Source organism: Drosophila persimilis, unplaced genomic scaffold (assembly GCF_003286085.1).
Source record: "Drosophila persimilis strain 14011-0111.01,24,50 unplaced genomic scaffold, DperRS2 tig00001632-arrow-arrow-pilon, whole genome shotgun sequence".
In the NCBI taxonomy this organism is placed as follows: Eukaryota; Metazoa; Arthropoda; class Insecta; order Diptera; family Drosophilidae; genus Drosophila; species Drosophila persimilis.
In genome coordinates, this window is record NW_020825537.1 from 143,047 (window position 1) to 160,636 (window position 17,590).

General features: G+C 42.9%; 1 protein-coding gene across 1 annotated transcript in view; it reads left to right on the top strand.

The window, feature by feature from the left end:
* Positions 1-14,044, top strand: part of LOC6598384 (zwei Ig domain protein zig-8) — a 64,464-nt gene extending 50,420 nt beyond the window's left edge. The window contains exons 5-8 of the mRNA XM_026994260.1: positions 6,959-7,086; positions 7,682-7,702; positions 8,043-8,211; positions 13,803-14,044. Coding sequence (XP_026850061.1) covers positions 6,959-7,086; positions 7,682-7,702; positions 8,043-8,211; positions 13,803-14,044 — 560 coding nt within the window. The remainder of the gene's footprint in view (positions 1-6,958; positions 7,087-7,681; positions 7,703-8,042; positions 8,212-13,802) is intronic.
* The last annotated feature ends 3,546 nt before the right edge of the window (positions 14,045-17,590 follow it).

Here is a 17,590-nt window from a genome sequence, read left to right on the forward strand (position 1 = left end):
GCACCATTTGCACTTTATGGCCGACTCCTTGGCCCACCCGACACACCGATGCGCAACGGAGGTAGCGCCGCCCCCTGCCACGGCCCATAAATCACAACTTATGCAGGAGAGACTCCGGGCATTTCCCCCCCCAGAAGGATACACACAAAAAAAAAGCCACAAAACTAATGACACCACCACAGAGAGCATCAGCTGTGCTGCTTGGGAGTATCTCACGGATAGTTATGGATGCCAAAAAGCTGAAGTTTTGATGACCACAACAAAAGTATCTTGTATCTGCAGTGGAAATTCCTGTCTTTTGCTTCACTTTCAATGTGTTGCCTTCTGTTAATTTGTCTTCATTTTGAAATCTCTTTCATTTTTCCCCCCCAAAGACATAATTTGTTTTATTAATTTCTGTTTTTTTTTTTGGGTTTTTCTGGGAAGAAAACCATCCACTTTCCCTCTCACTAGCCCCCAACGAGAAAACACAAACAAATGTGAGAGAATAAATAATGCAAATTTGTTTATTTTTCACACTGTCACAATATTTGAATAGTAATCAAAGCAGAGAGAGGAGACACGCCTGAAAGAGAGAGCCCTAGGACACGGAGAGCAGCCCCCAGCACCAGCTGGGAATGGGGAATGAGGGGAATTGGAGGTGCGAGGACTTGCAGGGAGTCCCTCGCACAAGGGACACTGCTTGGCAGGACCAAGGGGTGTGTGTGTGTGTGTGTGTGTGTGTGGATTCGGCAGACTATAAACATAAACCAAAACCATTATTATAATGTCAACACAAACACACACATAATTCCACTTTCAACACTTTTGCCTTTCGCTGGGCGGGGTGGAGGACCACAAGGATAAAGATATAGATGGAGGGCTAGGTGTGGGGCCAGGGATCGGTGGCAGGATCGAGGGGGGTGTGGTTAGGGCGTGGCCGTGCCTGTGGGCATGGAAATCACGCACAACACACATTTGCGGTTACAGGAAGCGCCGCGCACACCCAAAGCGTGTCCTTATTATATGCCAAATGCCAGCAAATAAAGTGTGTGGCATTCGTGACGAAAGTACGGCCAAGGATGCGTCAGTTACTAGCATTTGTCAAATGGCGACGATGGTTAGCTATTTCCATTTGGAGCGATGGCAGGATATCGATGGGAGACCCCCCCCCCCCCCCCTGGTGGTGGTTTTCTGTTGAGCAATCGCTGGGTTATTGGTTTTCGTTGAAGGACAACCGACGATATGCTGGAAGTCAAGGGACTAAGGGAAGGAAAGGGACTAATAATAGTGACACGATACGAGTATCTAATGAATATGCGGACAGGGAAATGGATGGATGAAAGCCCCCTCTCTCTCGCACTCTCAGGGCCATCAATTGGAGAGTTTTCTTTGGATATTTTTAGGACTATTGCACCTACTATCTGTAGCTGTATCTATGGGAATTGGAGGCTAAGAACCACCTCGTAAAGTTGGCCAGCACTGTCTCGGCCTCCAACGTTTCTCCTGGAAAGAGAGAGAGAGAGAGAGAGATATTTGCCTTCTTTCTGTCAGACTTTTCCGCGGCATTCCCTGCTGCTATTTTCGGCCTTTGTTTTGGGCTGAAATTTAAACAGATTCCCCTTTGTTAGAGACTTAATTTATTGATCCACAAATTCCTCTTTCCATGCCCCCCGTTCCCCTGTTTCGGGCGCCACGTTTATCCCCTGATTTCGGGGACCAAAAGCGGCTTTAAAAACAAAGCCAAAGCCTCCGACTGCCAAAGCGGGTCTCATGGGAAAATTGCGGGTCATTCGAAGGGAGTGGGCACTCGTGTGTGTGTGTGTGTGTGTGTGTGGGCATGCGGGGCGTGCCAGTGGTTGTGTGGGCTCAAAGGGGCGTGGTCGTGGCCCCCCGTCTGTGTATGATGATGCGTTTGGGTTAATATTAAACAAATATTACGCATACGACACGAGGGACCGACCACCAGATGGAAAATCATCAAAAGCGCCTCTCATTGTGGCTGTATCTGTGTATCTGTATGTGTGTATCTGGGGGGGGGGGGGGGTCTATGTGCGTGTGTGTGCGTGGCTTTCGGATGCGTGTGGCGCCTGGAAGTATGCAGTAGGTTTATTATTTATGCCATTCATGCGGTGATTCTCTCTCGCATTCGAATTGGAGAAGGAGTTGGCCCATGCCGCATGCCGCATGCCACATGCCCCATACCCCACTCTGTGGCACATTCCCACGAGGAATTTATGACCTTTTTACTTTTAATTTGGCCAAAAATGGAGATGCAGATAGAGAGATAGAAATGCGATTCACAGACAAAAGTTCGGTCATGCATGAGATGGAGGCCGTTCCTCCTTGGAGGCCATTTGGAATTTGGATTATCTTTTGGTGATTTTTAGTTTCTCCTTCGCCAATGGGACACTCGTTCGCCCACTTACGGACTCAATTACTGAACGAACAGTAGCTGGAATCGCATCTCCTCTGCGGTCTGCGTGACCAAAATGCAAAAAGACACGAGCAGAGTCATGGGGAAGAGAGAGAGAGAGCACAGAGAGAGAGAGTGTGAGACACTCATTAATCAACGTAATTTCTGGTGGAGGGACTCCAATCTCTGGGCGGAGTATAAACGGTGCTTATGAATGATTCATGACTCCTTTTCGGTTAGTGCTCTCTCTCTCTCTCTCTCCCCCTCTCTCTCTATCGAATTAGTTTTGCTGCATTTGCGCCGCTGCCTTGCACTTTGATTAATCGCCTTGTCAACATTTGTAGCCTAATTTGCAACTTTTATGCCGGGGCTTTCGAATTTGATTTATGGCCCCCAAAAAATATTGCCACCCCCCGCCCCCGCCCGTACAAATACTGTGTGTGTTGTGTTGGCTGTCACTTAAACTCGTGTAAATCAAACAATAAATTTCAATAAAAACACAAATAAAACCTATCGAATGTCCATGTTTTTCAGCCCAAACCCCCCGACCCCACAATGAAATAAAGATTCTCAAAAGGGGCAACCTTTGGAGCCCGAGAAGGACGGTAACACGCACACGCACGACGTCCACTCACTCACCCTCTCATTCGCTCGCCCACTGGTTTTACTGTTTTCCTTTTGTTTTGTTTTGGGTCGAATTTGAATGCTGTGTGGGGGGGTAACAGCTTGTCGAGGGTGGACAAATCAATGAGAAGGAATTGCAGATTCTGCCCGCCACAGCTGAAGAATCTCCAGGAGCGCACACAAGTGCTTGATACCCAACATCAACAAATGTCTGTACAGCCGAATATACCCCAAGTCGATGCTCGATATCCCGTTCCTCAATTCTTGCATTCCTTCATTCTCCTGCAAACCACGCCCCGAGCCTCACTGCAGAGAGAACGAGAGGGAAATGTTCGGTCAGCCGACAGATCAGCGGCTGCAGGTAGAAACCCAATGTAAATAGCAACAACAATGCTCCGGGCAGCAGCTCTGTTAACGGCGCTGTTAATGCGCAGGCAAACAGATAAACAGCATCTCTCTCTCTCTCTCACTCACGCTCCATCTGTCGGTTGCTTCGGCTTGCACATTCGTGTCGGGTTATGAGCAGATCTTGCATTCGGCATTTTGCGAGTGGTTAATCGTTGAGCTGTGGAGTGCAAAGAAGCAGCAAACACTCAAAGCAAAAACAATAATTGTAGGGACAGACTTGGTGGTCCAATATATACATACATATGTATGTATATGTATGTACATATATGCTGCGTCGTATGTAAGTTTGTTTGGCCGATGCAAACGGCTGCTGAAATGCGAATAATTCTCGCCTACCTGCAACGAAACGGTGAGCGCTGTCTGAGATCGGAAGAGAGCAAAAGAGTGCGAGAGCGAGCTGTTAACAGTGAGAGGCAACAGGCAGTAACCCACGCAGAGCTGGCGCTACCCTGAGCATATGGATAGAGTGTTTCGGAAGCCTCTGGCTCTCCTCTGTGTGTATAATCCCCTAATCTTCGTAGAGTATCAAAGTTTCGCCCACTTTAACGAGGTGTGCATGTGTGTGTGTGTGCCTCTGTTGCCGCCATAAAGGTTAACATAATGCTGCCCCTATAACATCACACAATCACCCACTTACTGGGGCAGAGAGAGAGAGAGAGAGAGAGAGAGGGGCAAAAGGCTTACACGCCCATAAACCTTTATGTTTTTTCAATTGAATTGTCCCGAATGCCAGAGCCAAACAGAAGGTGGAATGGATCCTTGGGCATGGATCCTTTTTGTTTGCTTTTCTTTCGGCGGGGAGGTAATAAAATTTGTTGCCGCTTGTCGCCACCATTGTTCTACGAGGCGCGATTTTATGGCCAAAACGTACAGAAAACTTCAAGACGGAACTTTCTGACGAAAATTATAGTTTTTCGGGGTCGAAACGATGCTCGGAAAATTATGGCGAATTTTTCATCCGCGAGGGGGAGGGCCGGTGGGTGGAGGCAAATATTTGAAGGCAATTGTCGAACGACTGAATGGAGGAGAGGCATTGTGTCCCTCAGAAGTCAACAAGGCGCAGGACACAATGGGAGGCACGTACACATCGATTCGATTGTTGATTGGTTTAATGGCTTATATGTACATATATCGCATTTATATACACCATATATACATATATATATATATGCAAAATCCACTTTTGTCCATTGATTGACTTCCAGAATCGAAATTCGGAGACAAAAGGCTGGCAGTTGTACGGGAAAACAGCTTGCAATTGACAGCAAAAGCAGCAGCCTCATGTGGCATGTGGCAGGGCAGGAATCGATCATCAGAAGTCCATTATGGATGCAGCACAATGCATATTATATATGTATATATGTATAGGGTACGTGCAACACAAGCAGCACACATTTTGATAATCACCGAGAGATGATGATGCCAGCGGCAGTGGCAGCATTCGTCAATCGATTGTTATGTGATTATGTGTCCTGGATTGAGTGGAGAGAGTGTCAAACAATTTATGCATTTCCCCATTGTTCCCGCTTTCCCGCTGTCCAAATCCCTTTATGCCAAAATTTTATCCAAAAAAATATCCCAAACATTCGTTGGAAAAGCCACCCGAAAGATTCCTTTCGTCGTGTGAGTATCATAGAAATAGTAAAACACTCGTTTCTACAACAGAACTGTCGCTCACTGTTTACGAGTTAAATAATGGCCGAAAGTGCAGCCCCTTCCCGGGAGTTGGCGGACGAGACGCCGGACGAGAACGGGCCTCCCCAGGAGGCGTCGAGAGAGACGCTGGATTCAATCGCCTACGCACTGGAGCGCACGAAGGCCGACTACGACATGCTGCTGTCCATTTCCAAGGAGGCACTGAAGGCGGACATAGATAATCTGGCCGAAAGCATGCTCCAAGGCCTGGCCCTGCTGCAGCGCAACGAGGAGCTCAAGCTGGATGTCTACGCCGTTCTCTACTGCCTGATGGAGAAGACGGTTGTGCTCTGCCAGTACGAGCAGCAGACACACCCGTAAATACAGATACACATTCGCCAGAGACACAGAGACACAGAGACACAGAGACTACAGATCGTAGCTTCAGCAGCAGAAGTACCACAAGAACAGAGCATATATAAATTCCTACAAAAATCCAAGCTTACTTTGACGTTTATTCCTTCCGTTCCGCGAATTCCTTGATTTTCCTCCCCACATCAGAGATCAAATCTGCCGCAAAATGGGGCACGTAGACGTAGGAGGGAGGGGGGGAGGGGGGCAGAGTTCTAATGGAGATTGAGAGATACGAGACACGAAGCACTCGTACGAGTGAGTGTTTCACAACAAAATTGGGCCACCATTTGCCAGTACATAACTTGTACTAACCTTTGGCGCGGACGCCACCTCCAGAGAGAGAGAGGGGGCACATAACCGTTAGCCAAAGTACAGTTACTGCACTTTCAGACACTCACAGATAGAGAATGGGAGAGTGCGAGAGCGAGAGCAGCCAAAAAAGCCATAGAAGAAATCCCCCAATTTATGAGCAGAAAGGAGTGGCAGAGATAGAGAGAGAGAGAGTGCCGAGCGGGTATGAGGATTATTATAAAGAGTCTGCCATCTGTAGCCACAAACAGACTAGAAAAAAAAAATACCATAAAAACGTATCTGTTGGTATTTGATGGATTATGGCGCTAAAAGTGTATCAAAAGCTTCGATCCATTCAGGTGTGGAATTTCGAGGCGGAAAATATTTTCCAATAGTGGCTGCCCAAAAAGCACACACACACACACACACACACAGAGAGAGAGATTTCAATCAATGTCCTTGAACTAATGACACAATTTGCTGCTGAATTTGTATCTTTTTGTATCTCTCTCTTTCTCTCTCTCTCGTGTATCTCCATATCTTTGGCTGCTCCTCTCCCGCCCCCTACGGGCTCTGCTGTCATTTTGCATTTATTCTGGTTGACTTTCTTGCTATCGTTTTTGTGTGCTTGTATTTTTAGCCTCCGTTGTTCTCTTGGTTTTCTGCTCCTTCGAAAAGTCAGAAATTGTTTTACGATGAATAAAGAGAGTAAACAAACGTGTAAATGTCAAATACAAACACACAGACACACCCACACACACACACACACACACGAATATTCATGGACGGGGGGGGGGGGGGCGAATGAGATATTCCAGGGGGGCTGTGTGCTGTGCTTGTTCTTCCCCTAAGATACGACCCCTGGTTACGCAGCAGGAAAGAAAACAATTTAACGCAACGGTAGATAAACTTTTCTTAAACGAGGACGATTCCGAGTGTCCTTGGCCCCCTTCTCTATAGAGATATACACAATCCTGCTGTCTGTTGTCTGTACCTGTGCCATACCCTGTAATCGTTTGTGCACTAATTGGCCCTCATGATGGGTATCTCTTGTTCGAGCTTGCGCCTCTTGCGCCTCTTGTGTTTTTTTTTACTTTTATTGTCGAAATGAGCTCTGAAAATGTTTTATGCCCCATTTTCAGTGCTTATGCAATGGATTTGTAACCTCTCTTTTGGTCTCTTTTCGTGCAGAACCCATCACCGAGGTCATTGGCGGCCCCGACCTGCACATCAACAAAGGATCCACCATCAATTTAACCTGCATTGTGAAATTTGCACCGGAACCGCCGCCAACCGTCTCCTGGTCGCACAATCGCGAGGTGAGTGCGCCCCACCAATGCCCCACCAATGCCCCACCAATGCCCCACCACATGACAGCTGCACGTGTACTATATATGGGGGTCTATACTGTACGGTGGGTACGATATATGACAGCAAAAAAGAGCGAGGGATAAGAGCAGCATCAATAATTACATTTGACAAGGGTCCGGACCACTGCCACTCCACTGCCCAGAGATGTCTTACACTTTTTACGATTATTAGTGTTCGGTGGTAGTGTTTATTCCCCCCCACCGCCACCCACGGAACCGTTGAGACCACTCGAACAATCAGGAAAGTGTCCTTCAGACACTCTGAAATGTTTTGGCCTTCGATTCGTTGAACAACCCATAGAAATACAGAAGTATTTTTTTTGGAAATTATAGAAAAATCTAATATAATTAGTAATGCAGTTCTTGAGGAAATATTCCCCATCTTTAGGTCACCTTTCCTTCAATTAAATACCAAAGAAATACCTCAAAACTTTCGAAGCAAAAGAAAAACACACAACACATTTTAAAGCCCTTAAAAGTGTGAATTTTTCAAGACTTTCTAACTCTTGAATTTCGATTTTTAACTTTTGAATTTCCATTACAGAATGATCCTAGATACAATAAGGTACAAAATATCCACCAACACCAGCATCGGTGAAGCTTTTACATTTTTCTTTATGATTTCCCTTTTGTTCTGTTGTAAGTCCTGCATCCTGGTCAGCTCTTTTGAGACTAAAACGACTGTCATTAATAAAAATTTAAATAACATGAGCTCTGGAGAGCCACAGACCGACCACCCCCACCGAGCATCCCCATCCCACCAAAAAAAAAATCTGTAGTAAATTTCGTAGAGCAGCAGAAGGAGCAGCAGGCATCTCCTGATTGTTGTGTGTGGTACTAAGCTCTGTATTCTTTTTTTGTTCTGTTTCGTTTCTCTCTCGTGTTTCGGGTGTTATTCATTTCAGGTCATAAATTTCGATTCACCTCGCGGCGGCATATCATTAGTCACCGAGAAAGGTGTACTGACCACCAGCCGTCTCCTCGTCCAGAAGGCCATACAGGAGGATGAGGGCCTCTACACATGCGCCCCCTCGAATGCCAATCCCACATCGGTCCGCGTCCATATCGTTGATGGTAAGTAGAAAGCCGGCCAGCCGGCCAGCCGGCCACCCGGACAGTGTCCGACGTCCGAACACTATGCAAAAGAGCCACCCATGTACCTTTTTTGGTCGAAACGAGTGTATGCCATGTCCGAATGAAGGAGATCCTGGGCCACGTGGGGAGCTCCCCATTTTGGGCTGGGTGGGGGCTTCCAGCAAGACAAATGTGCGGGCGCCCAAAAGTCAACTAAGCTTTTGCTTCGGCTTTATTTGACAGACGAGCTGAGCAGAGCAGAGCAGAGCGGAGCTGAGCGTTTTGCCCGGTGATTGACGACAACTTTTCCCAACACTGGAGACGCCACGGGGAGACGACATTAAACATACAGAGAAAGAGACAGAGAGAGAGAGAGAGAGAGAGAGTAGTCCCTGGGGGCAAACGACTGAACCAACAATTATGTATGTGTACAATTTTTGAGCGCTTTTGACCGCAATGCAAATGGAGCTCCAGCTACGAGTGGGTTATTCTTTCAATTTCCGATTAAAATACTAGGAAAATACCAAAAAACTTGAATACAAATACAATTAAAGCATTTTTCTAGTATTTTCTGGCTAATAGAAAAAACCAAAAACACTAGAATGAATTACAAACATATTTCTAGCATTTTATAATCTTTTTTTTTATACCAGAAAAATACTTAATGTTTTTTAAACATAAATATACTAATTTGTTGGTATAGTTTTTGGTATTTTTCTGGGTGCGTACTTATATGGCTAAACCGCTAAAAAAACAACAGCCTCCACACTCGTTTTTATCTTCTTCTCATCATCAAAAAGTTCAACAAGTTTCAGACCAAAACCAAAAAAAAGTCATAGGTTTTCACTTCAATTGCAGGGCCCATTCTGACAAATAGATAATGTCCTTTGTCGAAATTTCAAAGTCGAAAAATACCACAAAAATACTAGAAAAATACTAAAAACATTAGAGAAGAAGATACAAATATTGTACATCGTTTTTTTCATACTTTTTCATAATTTCCCTGTATTACGCGAAGAGCCTCGTTTTCATAGATTTCCATAGGTATATTCCAGTATATTTTTCACAAATTATTTGCATCTTTTTCTAGAAACCTTTTGGGAATCTCAGAGCTACATATATCTCATAGTTGTTGGGCCTATATCTACTTGAAGTTCACCGCCTTGTAGCCACCTCAATTTGTAGCTCAAGTATTGGCCAATAACCCAAGAGGCAGGAGTACACAGACACACATACAATGTACATGCACAGATACTCGTGCATATATGCACACACATGGAACACATGGAAAAGTCAAAGAAAATTAGTTGAGGAAAAAGTTTGAGCATCAACATTTGCGCAAGTTTTGACTCGTTTATGCCGCAGACGCCGCAGCCACTGTGTGTTGAGCTTTGGATGGTTTTCGACTCCAATCTACTCCCCAGTCGCCAACCCCCCAGCCACCCCATCTACTCAGCCGGGTGCCAGGCGCCCCATCCGCCTTCCGCCTTTCGCCTTTCGCCTTCCGGCTTCCGCTGAGGCCGGAAAAAAGCGCTTACAAAGCAAAAAGTTTAACAACTTGAGCGCAAATGACTTTGGCGTGTAAGCGGCACGCTACAACAAATATGCCCCTGGAATTAGACTAAAAATAACAGCAACAGCAGCAGCAGCAGCAGCAGCTGACACTCTGGCAAAAAGGCCAGGAGCAGGACGAAACAGCAGGAAAAGTGGCAGGAGTAGCAGTAGCAGTAACAGTAGCAGAAGCAGTAGCAGTAGCACTACCATGGCAGTGGTAGCAAGCAACTTGTTAAGTGGAACAACTGCTGAAACTTAAGTAATTAACACAAGTTGTTTGCGCCCCAACGTTGCCGCAGGGCCAACGCCACACAGCCCGGCACGGCCCAGCGCCATGGGGCATGGCGATTGATGGGGTAGCAGGGTGACAGGGACAGCGGGACGCCTTCCACCACATTTCCAAGTAGTTTATTTAATAAAAGCATCTGACTACGGCCAAACCCCTCTCCTCCAGCCAAAAGGCAGCAGAAAGCCAAATTGAAATCGACACAAAAGCCGTCCAAATGCCGGCAAAACAGAGAGATCAGTCGTGGTGCCAAGCCCCGAAAAGGGAAGTGTATTAGCCGCACCCCATCCCCAATTCCTCTTTGAGCATCGAAGCATAGCTAAGAAGGTAAATGGGGTTCTTTTTGGGTACCAATCATAGCCGAACTTCACAGCTGAAACATAGAGTATCTTATATATATGCACCTCTTGGACTCAAAGATACTATTTGATGTGGAATGACCATATTTGAGACTTGAACAGGCCTGAGAATTGTTCGTTTTTGAATACACGGAGCGGTTAGTTTATGGTATTTTAGTATCTTTTCAAGATTTTTTTTAGCATTTTCTTATTTTTTATAGTATATTTGGTATTTTTAAAGTATTTATAGTCAATCAGTTGGGATATTTTTAAAGATTTTTTTGAATTTTCTTATTTTGTATAGTATATTTGGTATTTCTGGTATTTTGATAGTATTTATAGTCCATCAGTTGGTATCTTTTCAAGTATTTTTTAGCATTTTCCTATTTTGTTTAGTATATTTGGTATTTCTGGTATTTTTATAGTATTTTTATTCCATCAGCTGGTATCTTTCAAGTATTTTTTTAACATTTTCCTATTTTTGTATAGTATATTTAGTATTTTAAAAGTATTTATAGTCCATCACTTGGGATATTTTCAAAGATTTTTTTGAATTTTCTTATTTTGTATAGTATATTTGGTATTTCTGGTATTTTGATAGTATTTATAGTCCATCAGTTGGTATCTTTTCAAGTATTTTTTAGCATTTTCCTATTTTGTTTAGTATATTTGGTATTTCTGGTATTTTTATAGTATTTATAGTCCATCAGCTGGTATCTTTTCAAGTATTTTCTTAGAATTTTCTTATTTTTTGTAGTATATGGTATAGTATTTATAGTATTTATCTTTTGCTCTCAGCTTCGAGGAACACTATAATTCCCCCACCTTTGGGAAGTCTCTCTTCATTCGGCGGGATTCCCATTCGACAGACAGCTGTTCCTTTCATCGAATCGCAGTTTCAATAGTTTTTCATTTCATATTTGTATTGTGCTGGCACCCATCCAAAAGGGTTTTCCAACTCACTTTCGTGGGGCTTTCCGGCTCATATTCATTCTCGTTTCTCTGGTGGCTTTCCTTTTCCTCTGAAATTGCTCACTCGCATGTCCTTAAGCCCCTTGGCTTGCCGCCCGCCTAGTGAGGCGCCTATACATGCGAGGCACGAGTGTATCTTCGTTATTGCATTATTGATAATGCTGCTGCTTCAGCATCAAAGCCAAAGACAAAAGCCGCTTACTGCTGTTTGTTTTGCCTTGTGTTTTGGGCAGCATTTGATGCGATCATTACACCTAGACGCACAAAAGTCGACTGACATCAAAGTCATTTTCATTAATTGAACTGCTTCTTCTGCTGTCCTGCAGGCGGTCTTTTCGACCACACACACACACAATCGGTACGAGACCCCAATCCAATTAAGTGTTGTTTCTATGACGCTTTTATCTGCAGGAGTGGAAGAGCGTCCTTCCCTTCTGCTCCCTTCACTCCTGCCTCCTCATTACTGTCATAAGTGGACGAACGATTCATTGTGTCTCCACTCCACTCCACCTACTCCTCCTCCTCGAGGCTCCGACGATGTCTAATTATGTCAAACCGTATTAACTAAGCAGACCAGACGTTCCTTTTGGCTCTCACTCTCACTCACTCTCTCTGTGCTTTATATCCTTCGTAATTAGTGGATGCCTGGAACGCTGGAACGTCGCGTCTCCTGGTTATCGGCCATTGTCGTTTAGCATTCGGCATGGAAAACTTTTCAAAATGCTTAGCAGCCAAAGAACTTGGGGGGGTGGGGCGGCAAAATGGTTTGGCAAATCTGCATTCATTTCCAAGCAAAAAGAGAGAGTGAGCACAGACAGGAGACAGGGAGGGGTAGAGGGAGAGAGACACTTAAGTAACAGCTCATGATGCGGCATCAACGAACTCGTAAAGGACGAACGATGCATGATAATTGAAGCAGGAGTCGCCGCGTCGCACAGAAACACAGACAGAGAGACTCTCCGCGAGCGCATTTCATGCCAAAATTTATGGCTCCCGTATCTGCCATCTGTGTGCTCGATGTGCCACCCACCCGCAGCCACCATCCGACGCTCGCCCCCCCCCTCAAAGATGCCACTCAAGGCATCCATAGTCCATGGCCCATGGCCCACTCTCCGTCTCCTATTCAGAGTAGTCTCCAGGAAGTAGTTGGGCATCACAATACCCTGTAATTAAAGAGGGAGCACTGTAGAGGCAACAGATGGTACGAAGAACCCCAGATATATTTCTCGGATACGGCAAGGTCAAAGATACACCTCTTATCTATTCCTACTCCTCTGAAGTCGGTTATCATTGGACTACATTTTTCCATTTACTTTGATGAATAATTTTCCATCTGGAATATAGTTTCTCACACCAATATCGGCTATCGGTCATTTATTCAGTATTTTCTGGTTATTTTAGTATCTTCTAGTATATGTGCATTACTCTTTGGTATATGTCTAGTATTTTTAGTATTTTGTATTCTATAATTTTCTTGTATTTTTTGTTTGTTAGTCTTTTGGTATTTGTCTAGTATTTATCTGGTATTTTCTTTGTTTTATTGTACAATTTTATTGTACTCTTTTTGGTTTTTTTTGTATTTTTCTAGTATTTTTCTGGTATTTTTGTGGTATTTTAGTTCTTAAAGTTCCTTTTAATCAAAGCTGCATTTTTGTGGTATTTTTTGTTAAATTTTGTGTTAACTTTTACATTTAAAGGGTATCCCATATTCGTATTCCACCATTGTACATTTCCCTCTTGTTTGTTGCTGCTTTCTGTTCATCTTTTCAGTGTTTTTTTTTTAGCCAGTAGCTTGGCGTTTTTATTGCCGGCAATTAAGTTAATAGGCAATAAAGCTTCTGGATTTGCCAGCCATCGCCAGAAGCAGTGCCAGCAGCAGCAGCGGCAGCCAGGGATGCAGATACAGATACATCCTATAGATGCAAGCTTAAGGCTCCTTCTTTGGCGAATTTTTCTGGCATGAAAAGTGCTGCAGCTTTCAAATGAACTTACATATTTGCCATCGCATTTTGCTCACTCCTGGAAACACTTATGTAAATGCATCCATTAATGGGGGAAATGCTTTATGAAATACGTATTTGGGAAGTACGAAAATCGGACAAGAATTGGCAAACAAATCACTCCAAAATTGGCTATAATAATTATTATAATATGTTGAGGGCCAGCATATGTCAATGTCTTTTAGATTATGAATCGGTTGTGGATATCATCGTCCCCAAGCAACAACGACAGTTCTACATATAATTTATTTGTTTTCTGAGCTTCTGGAATTCGGCTAGAATCGAATGGATGGTCTGCAGAGGCAATGCTCTCGAAATTAACTCAAATTTCATGCATACATTTTGAGAGCGTAGGTCCCTGCAGCCCCGTCGATAGCCACTGTGCTTTGTGCCTCCGATCGAATGGCACCTGCGACTCATGTATCCGATATTCAATTGCAGGCGAACATCCGGCGGCCATGCATCATGGAAACTCGGCGCCACTTCAGCCACCGGCTTTGATCTCGATGTTGATGCTTGTCTGCAGCACTCTGATTCTGCTGCACGCCTCTGCCTGCTGCAGCCCAACCCTACCCAAGATGAGGACACAACAACAACAACGAGGAGGCAACGGCAATGGACAGCTGAAGGACATCAAGGGCGGCGAGCGGCTGGAGAGGAATTCGCTGGTGCCTGGGACATGACTAGCCGGCCCCCGCGTAACCGGAGCCGGAGCCGGAAATGCCATCGAAATGCCAACTGGAATGAAGTACTAAATATTCCATAGAGCGAGCTGCAGAAAGACAGAGAGAGAGAGAGAGTGAGTGAGTGAGGCGCGGGGGTAAGGGGCAGCTGCTCTCTGGTTTTCCGTTCCAGTTCCAGGATCCTTCCAGCCACCGCCTTGGTTCTGCGTTCTCCAAATCGTTTCGTTTCTCCTTTTTGCCCCGCTCCATTTTTCGCTCTATGAGTGGAATGCAGAGGGGGAGGGGCATGCGTGAGTACATCCTTTTTATCACTAAATTAAGTAGTCGTTAGATAAGGTCCTTTGGGAAATAACTGGAGCTGGAACGAAAAGGAAAAACAAAAAGCAAAGCCCAAAAAACAAAAAACAAAAAAAAAAAGCAAAAAAAAAAAGTGCAGAACGAACAAACGAACGATTTTCTTCATGCAACATGTTCTTGCAACAAAACCATTAAATTCACAAGAAATAGAAAAATATAAGCCCATTGTAAATAAGGCATCGAATAAAGAGATTGCCAGCAGATCAACAAGAAACACACACAAAAAGATGCAGTTACAGATACAGATACAAGTGGGAATACAGATATTGCATTGCGTAATGGATTCAGATTCCCCCTGTTTTGAGATGGATCCATTCCATTTTATAAGCTATAGGTGTCTAAAGATAAATACATACTCGTAAATATTACATACATATATATATGCGCGCAGAAACAGATACAGATACAGATACAGATACATATAGATGAAGGATCCCTCAAAATTTGAGGCAGACAGAGTGTTTTTTTTTAGGCTTAAGTTCAAGACTATAGTAAAATCTAAGTAAAGATAAAGATCCAGAGAAAAGGAGCGGCAGGAGGAGCAAAAGACGTAGCAGAATATACAGAATGATGGGTAAAGGATACAGGAGGATTATATAGTAACGTAAGCGAAAACAAAAACCACAAAGAAAATCTTAGTATAATTGTATTTTTTTTTCGTGTCGCATCAGATCTGATCAGTATAATAATCCGTATCTCTCTCTCTCTCTCTCTATAGAAATTGTTGTTGTATGTGTGAGAAAAGATACAAAAGATACATAAAGAGAAAAGCCACAGATAAAGAAACAAATACATAACTATCCGATTAAAAAAGCATATTGCTATTGAAACTATCTCCCTCTCTCCGTCTCTCTATAGCTATCTCTATCTCTCTCTCTCTCGATATATACTTCTCTCCTTCACACACAGACAGCACACATAGATACATAGATACTCTATCTCTAAGCCAAGCTAAAAGAAGAAGATTAAGTTTAGAAAAGGAAAGAAAGAAAGAAAGAAAGAATCCGCGATCCCACCCCACACAAAAGAAGACAGGGTCTAACCCTCCATTCCCCTCTTGATTCCCCTCCCCCCCAGAGAAAAGAAACCCCCCCATTGCCCACGTCTTTCCAGCCCTAGCCCCAGCCCCTTTCTGTGAACCCATTTCTCATGCTCTAAATATAGGAAAAACAAGATACATATACAAAAGATACTCTCCATACTAAGCGCGTAATTACATGAAATATGTCATTAAAAGTAACATTCACGACGAACCCCAAGAAGGAATATATTTTATAAATGTGATGACGTTTAGAAAATTAAAAATTTATTGAATAAACAAAAAACCAAAAACGAAAAACCAAAAGACCAAAAAACAAATACAAACAAACAAAAAATAAATTTAAAATGAACCCAAAAAATAAGACTACGAGAAAATTCAGCAGAATCCAATCCCTTGAAAAAAAAATCCCCTTCAAGATAGTTTATGATCCCCCCCCTGCCTTCCACCATCCACAACAAAAAGTATGGCCCCTCAGCCGGTTCTGCAATATGTGCGTAAAAAAAATGGTTAAAAAAAGTGATCTAGAAAGAGAAGGAAAGATTAGATGTTGTTTTGTCTTTGGGCTGCTTGATGACGGAGGTGTGGCACTCCCATATAATAATATCAGTAGTCGATTGCAGAGCAGTCCTTGAGGTAGAATAGGTAGAAAAAAGTCGAAGATGAGAGTATGAGGAGGCGTAGGAGTATACCATATATACTATTTGATCTACTTGTCCATCATCTAATCGCATTGCACTAGAGAGCCCTAAGCAGATCAGAAACAGAACGGAGGGGAAAAACTGAATGTAATTCAAAAACCAAATACAAAAAAAAAAGAAGCTACAACCAATTTCTATATATGTATGTATATGTATATGTATGTGTAAAATAAGGGTGAAAACGAAAGGAAAAAAAACACAAAAAAAAAAAAAAAATAAAGTCCACTACGAATGAAAAAAAAAGAAATCGAGGGTATCACTGTAATGATGATAATGATACCGTTAACGATAAGCGATAATTAAAAATGTGTTGAACCCCGAAAGGAATTTATGTTCGATTCGATATGTCTGTATATTAATTTTACTGTTATTATATGGTTTAACCCCCCGCCAACCACCCCTCAAAAATGAGTTAATTAATGAGAGAAATCGCTATCCAAAAGGAAAACACACAAAGAAAAAAAAAGAGAAAATACAATTTTTAAAAAAATAAATGTGTTACAATACAGAATTTTAAGGGCGAAAAATTGCAAAAACAAAAAAAAAAAAAAAACAATTTTAAATGTGAATTAAATATAAAAAAAAAAACTTATGGTTTGCCCCGAACAAAATATCTATGGTATATGTGTGTGTTGCCTTCCAAAGCGATAAAAAAATGGAACACTTTCAAAAATATTACGATTCATAAATAAAAAAAAAAAATAAAAAAATACAGAAATACTTATACAGTAACATCAGAAAAGATCAGATATATATAGAATCCATATATGATACGATACATGCTCGTTCGAAGGAGGGAAACATCATAATGCCACAGCACAAGCGGTAGTCGAACGTTGTTTTGCTGTTCAAATGTTCCCATAAGCGAAAGGCTACGTTCGTTTTGCCTAAGACGAACAAAAGACCATTCAAAATGAGTGATTCTTAATGTTTAAGGATAAGATACAGTTCCGAGCTCTAAAAAAAGCATTGTTTATCGGTGTAACATTAATACTGGTAACAAATTCGTGTGGTTTGTCGCATTGGAGACTCCGCCATATCATCTCGCTTAACAATGAATGTCCTGTCGAATGGGAATGCTGTGGCATGAACACCCTCACTACATGAGTGATTCCAAAAGAAAAAAACAAAAACTATGAATACTAAGAGTGCATGAGGTTTTTGGAATAAAATTGATAGCCGAAACGGAAGGGATATACACACACAGAAACACACACAGATACACCACGAATAAAGACACTGCAGAGATACAGATACATATTCCATATACCGATCAACACGAATACTGAAAAGAGGCATGCAATTCCGAAAAACTATGAATTCAATAAAAAACTGTATAAGAAACAAAAAAAATTTATGTAAAAATGGCTTTTGATTTTCACATTGGAATGGCGGAGAATCCCTGCCTAGAGAGCATTCCACTCGAGACATGCATTCAATTCCCCTCTA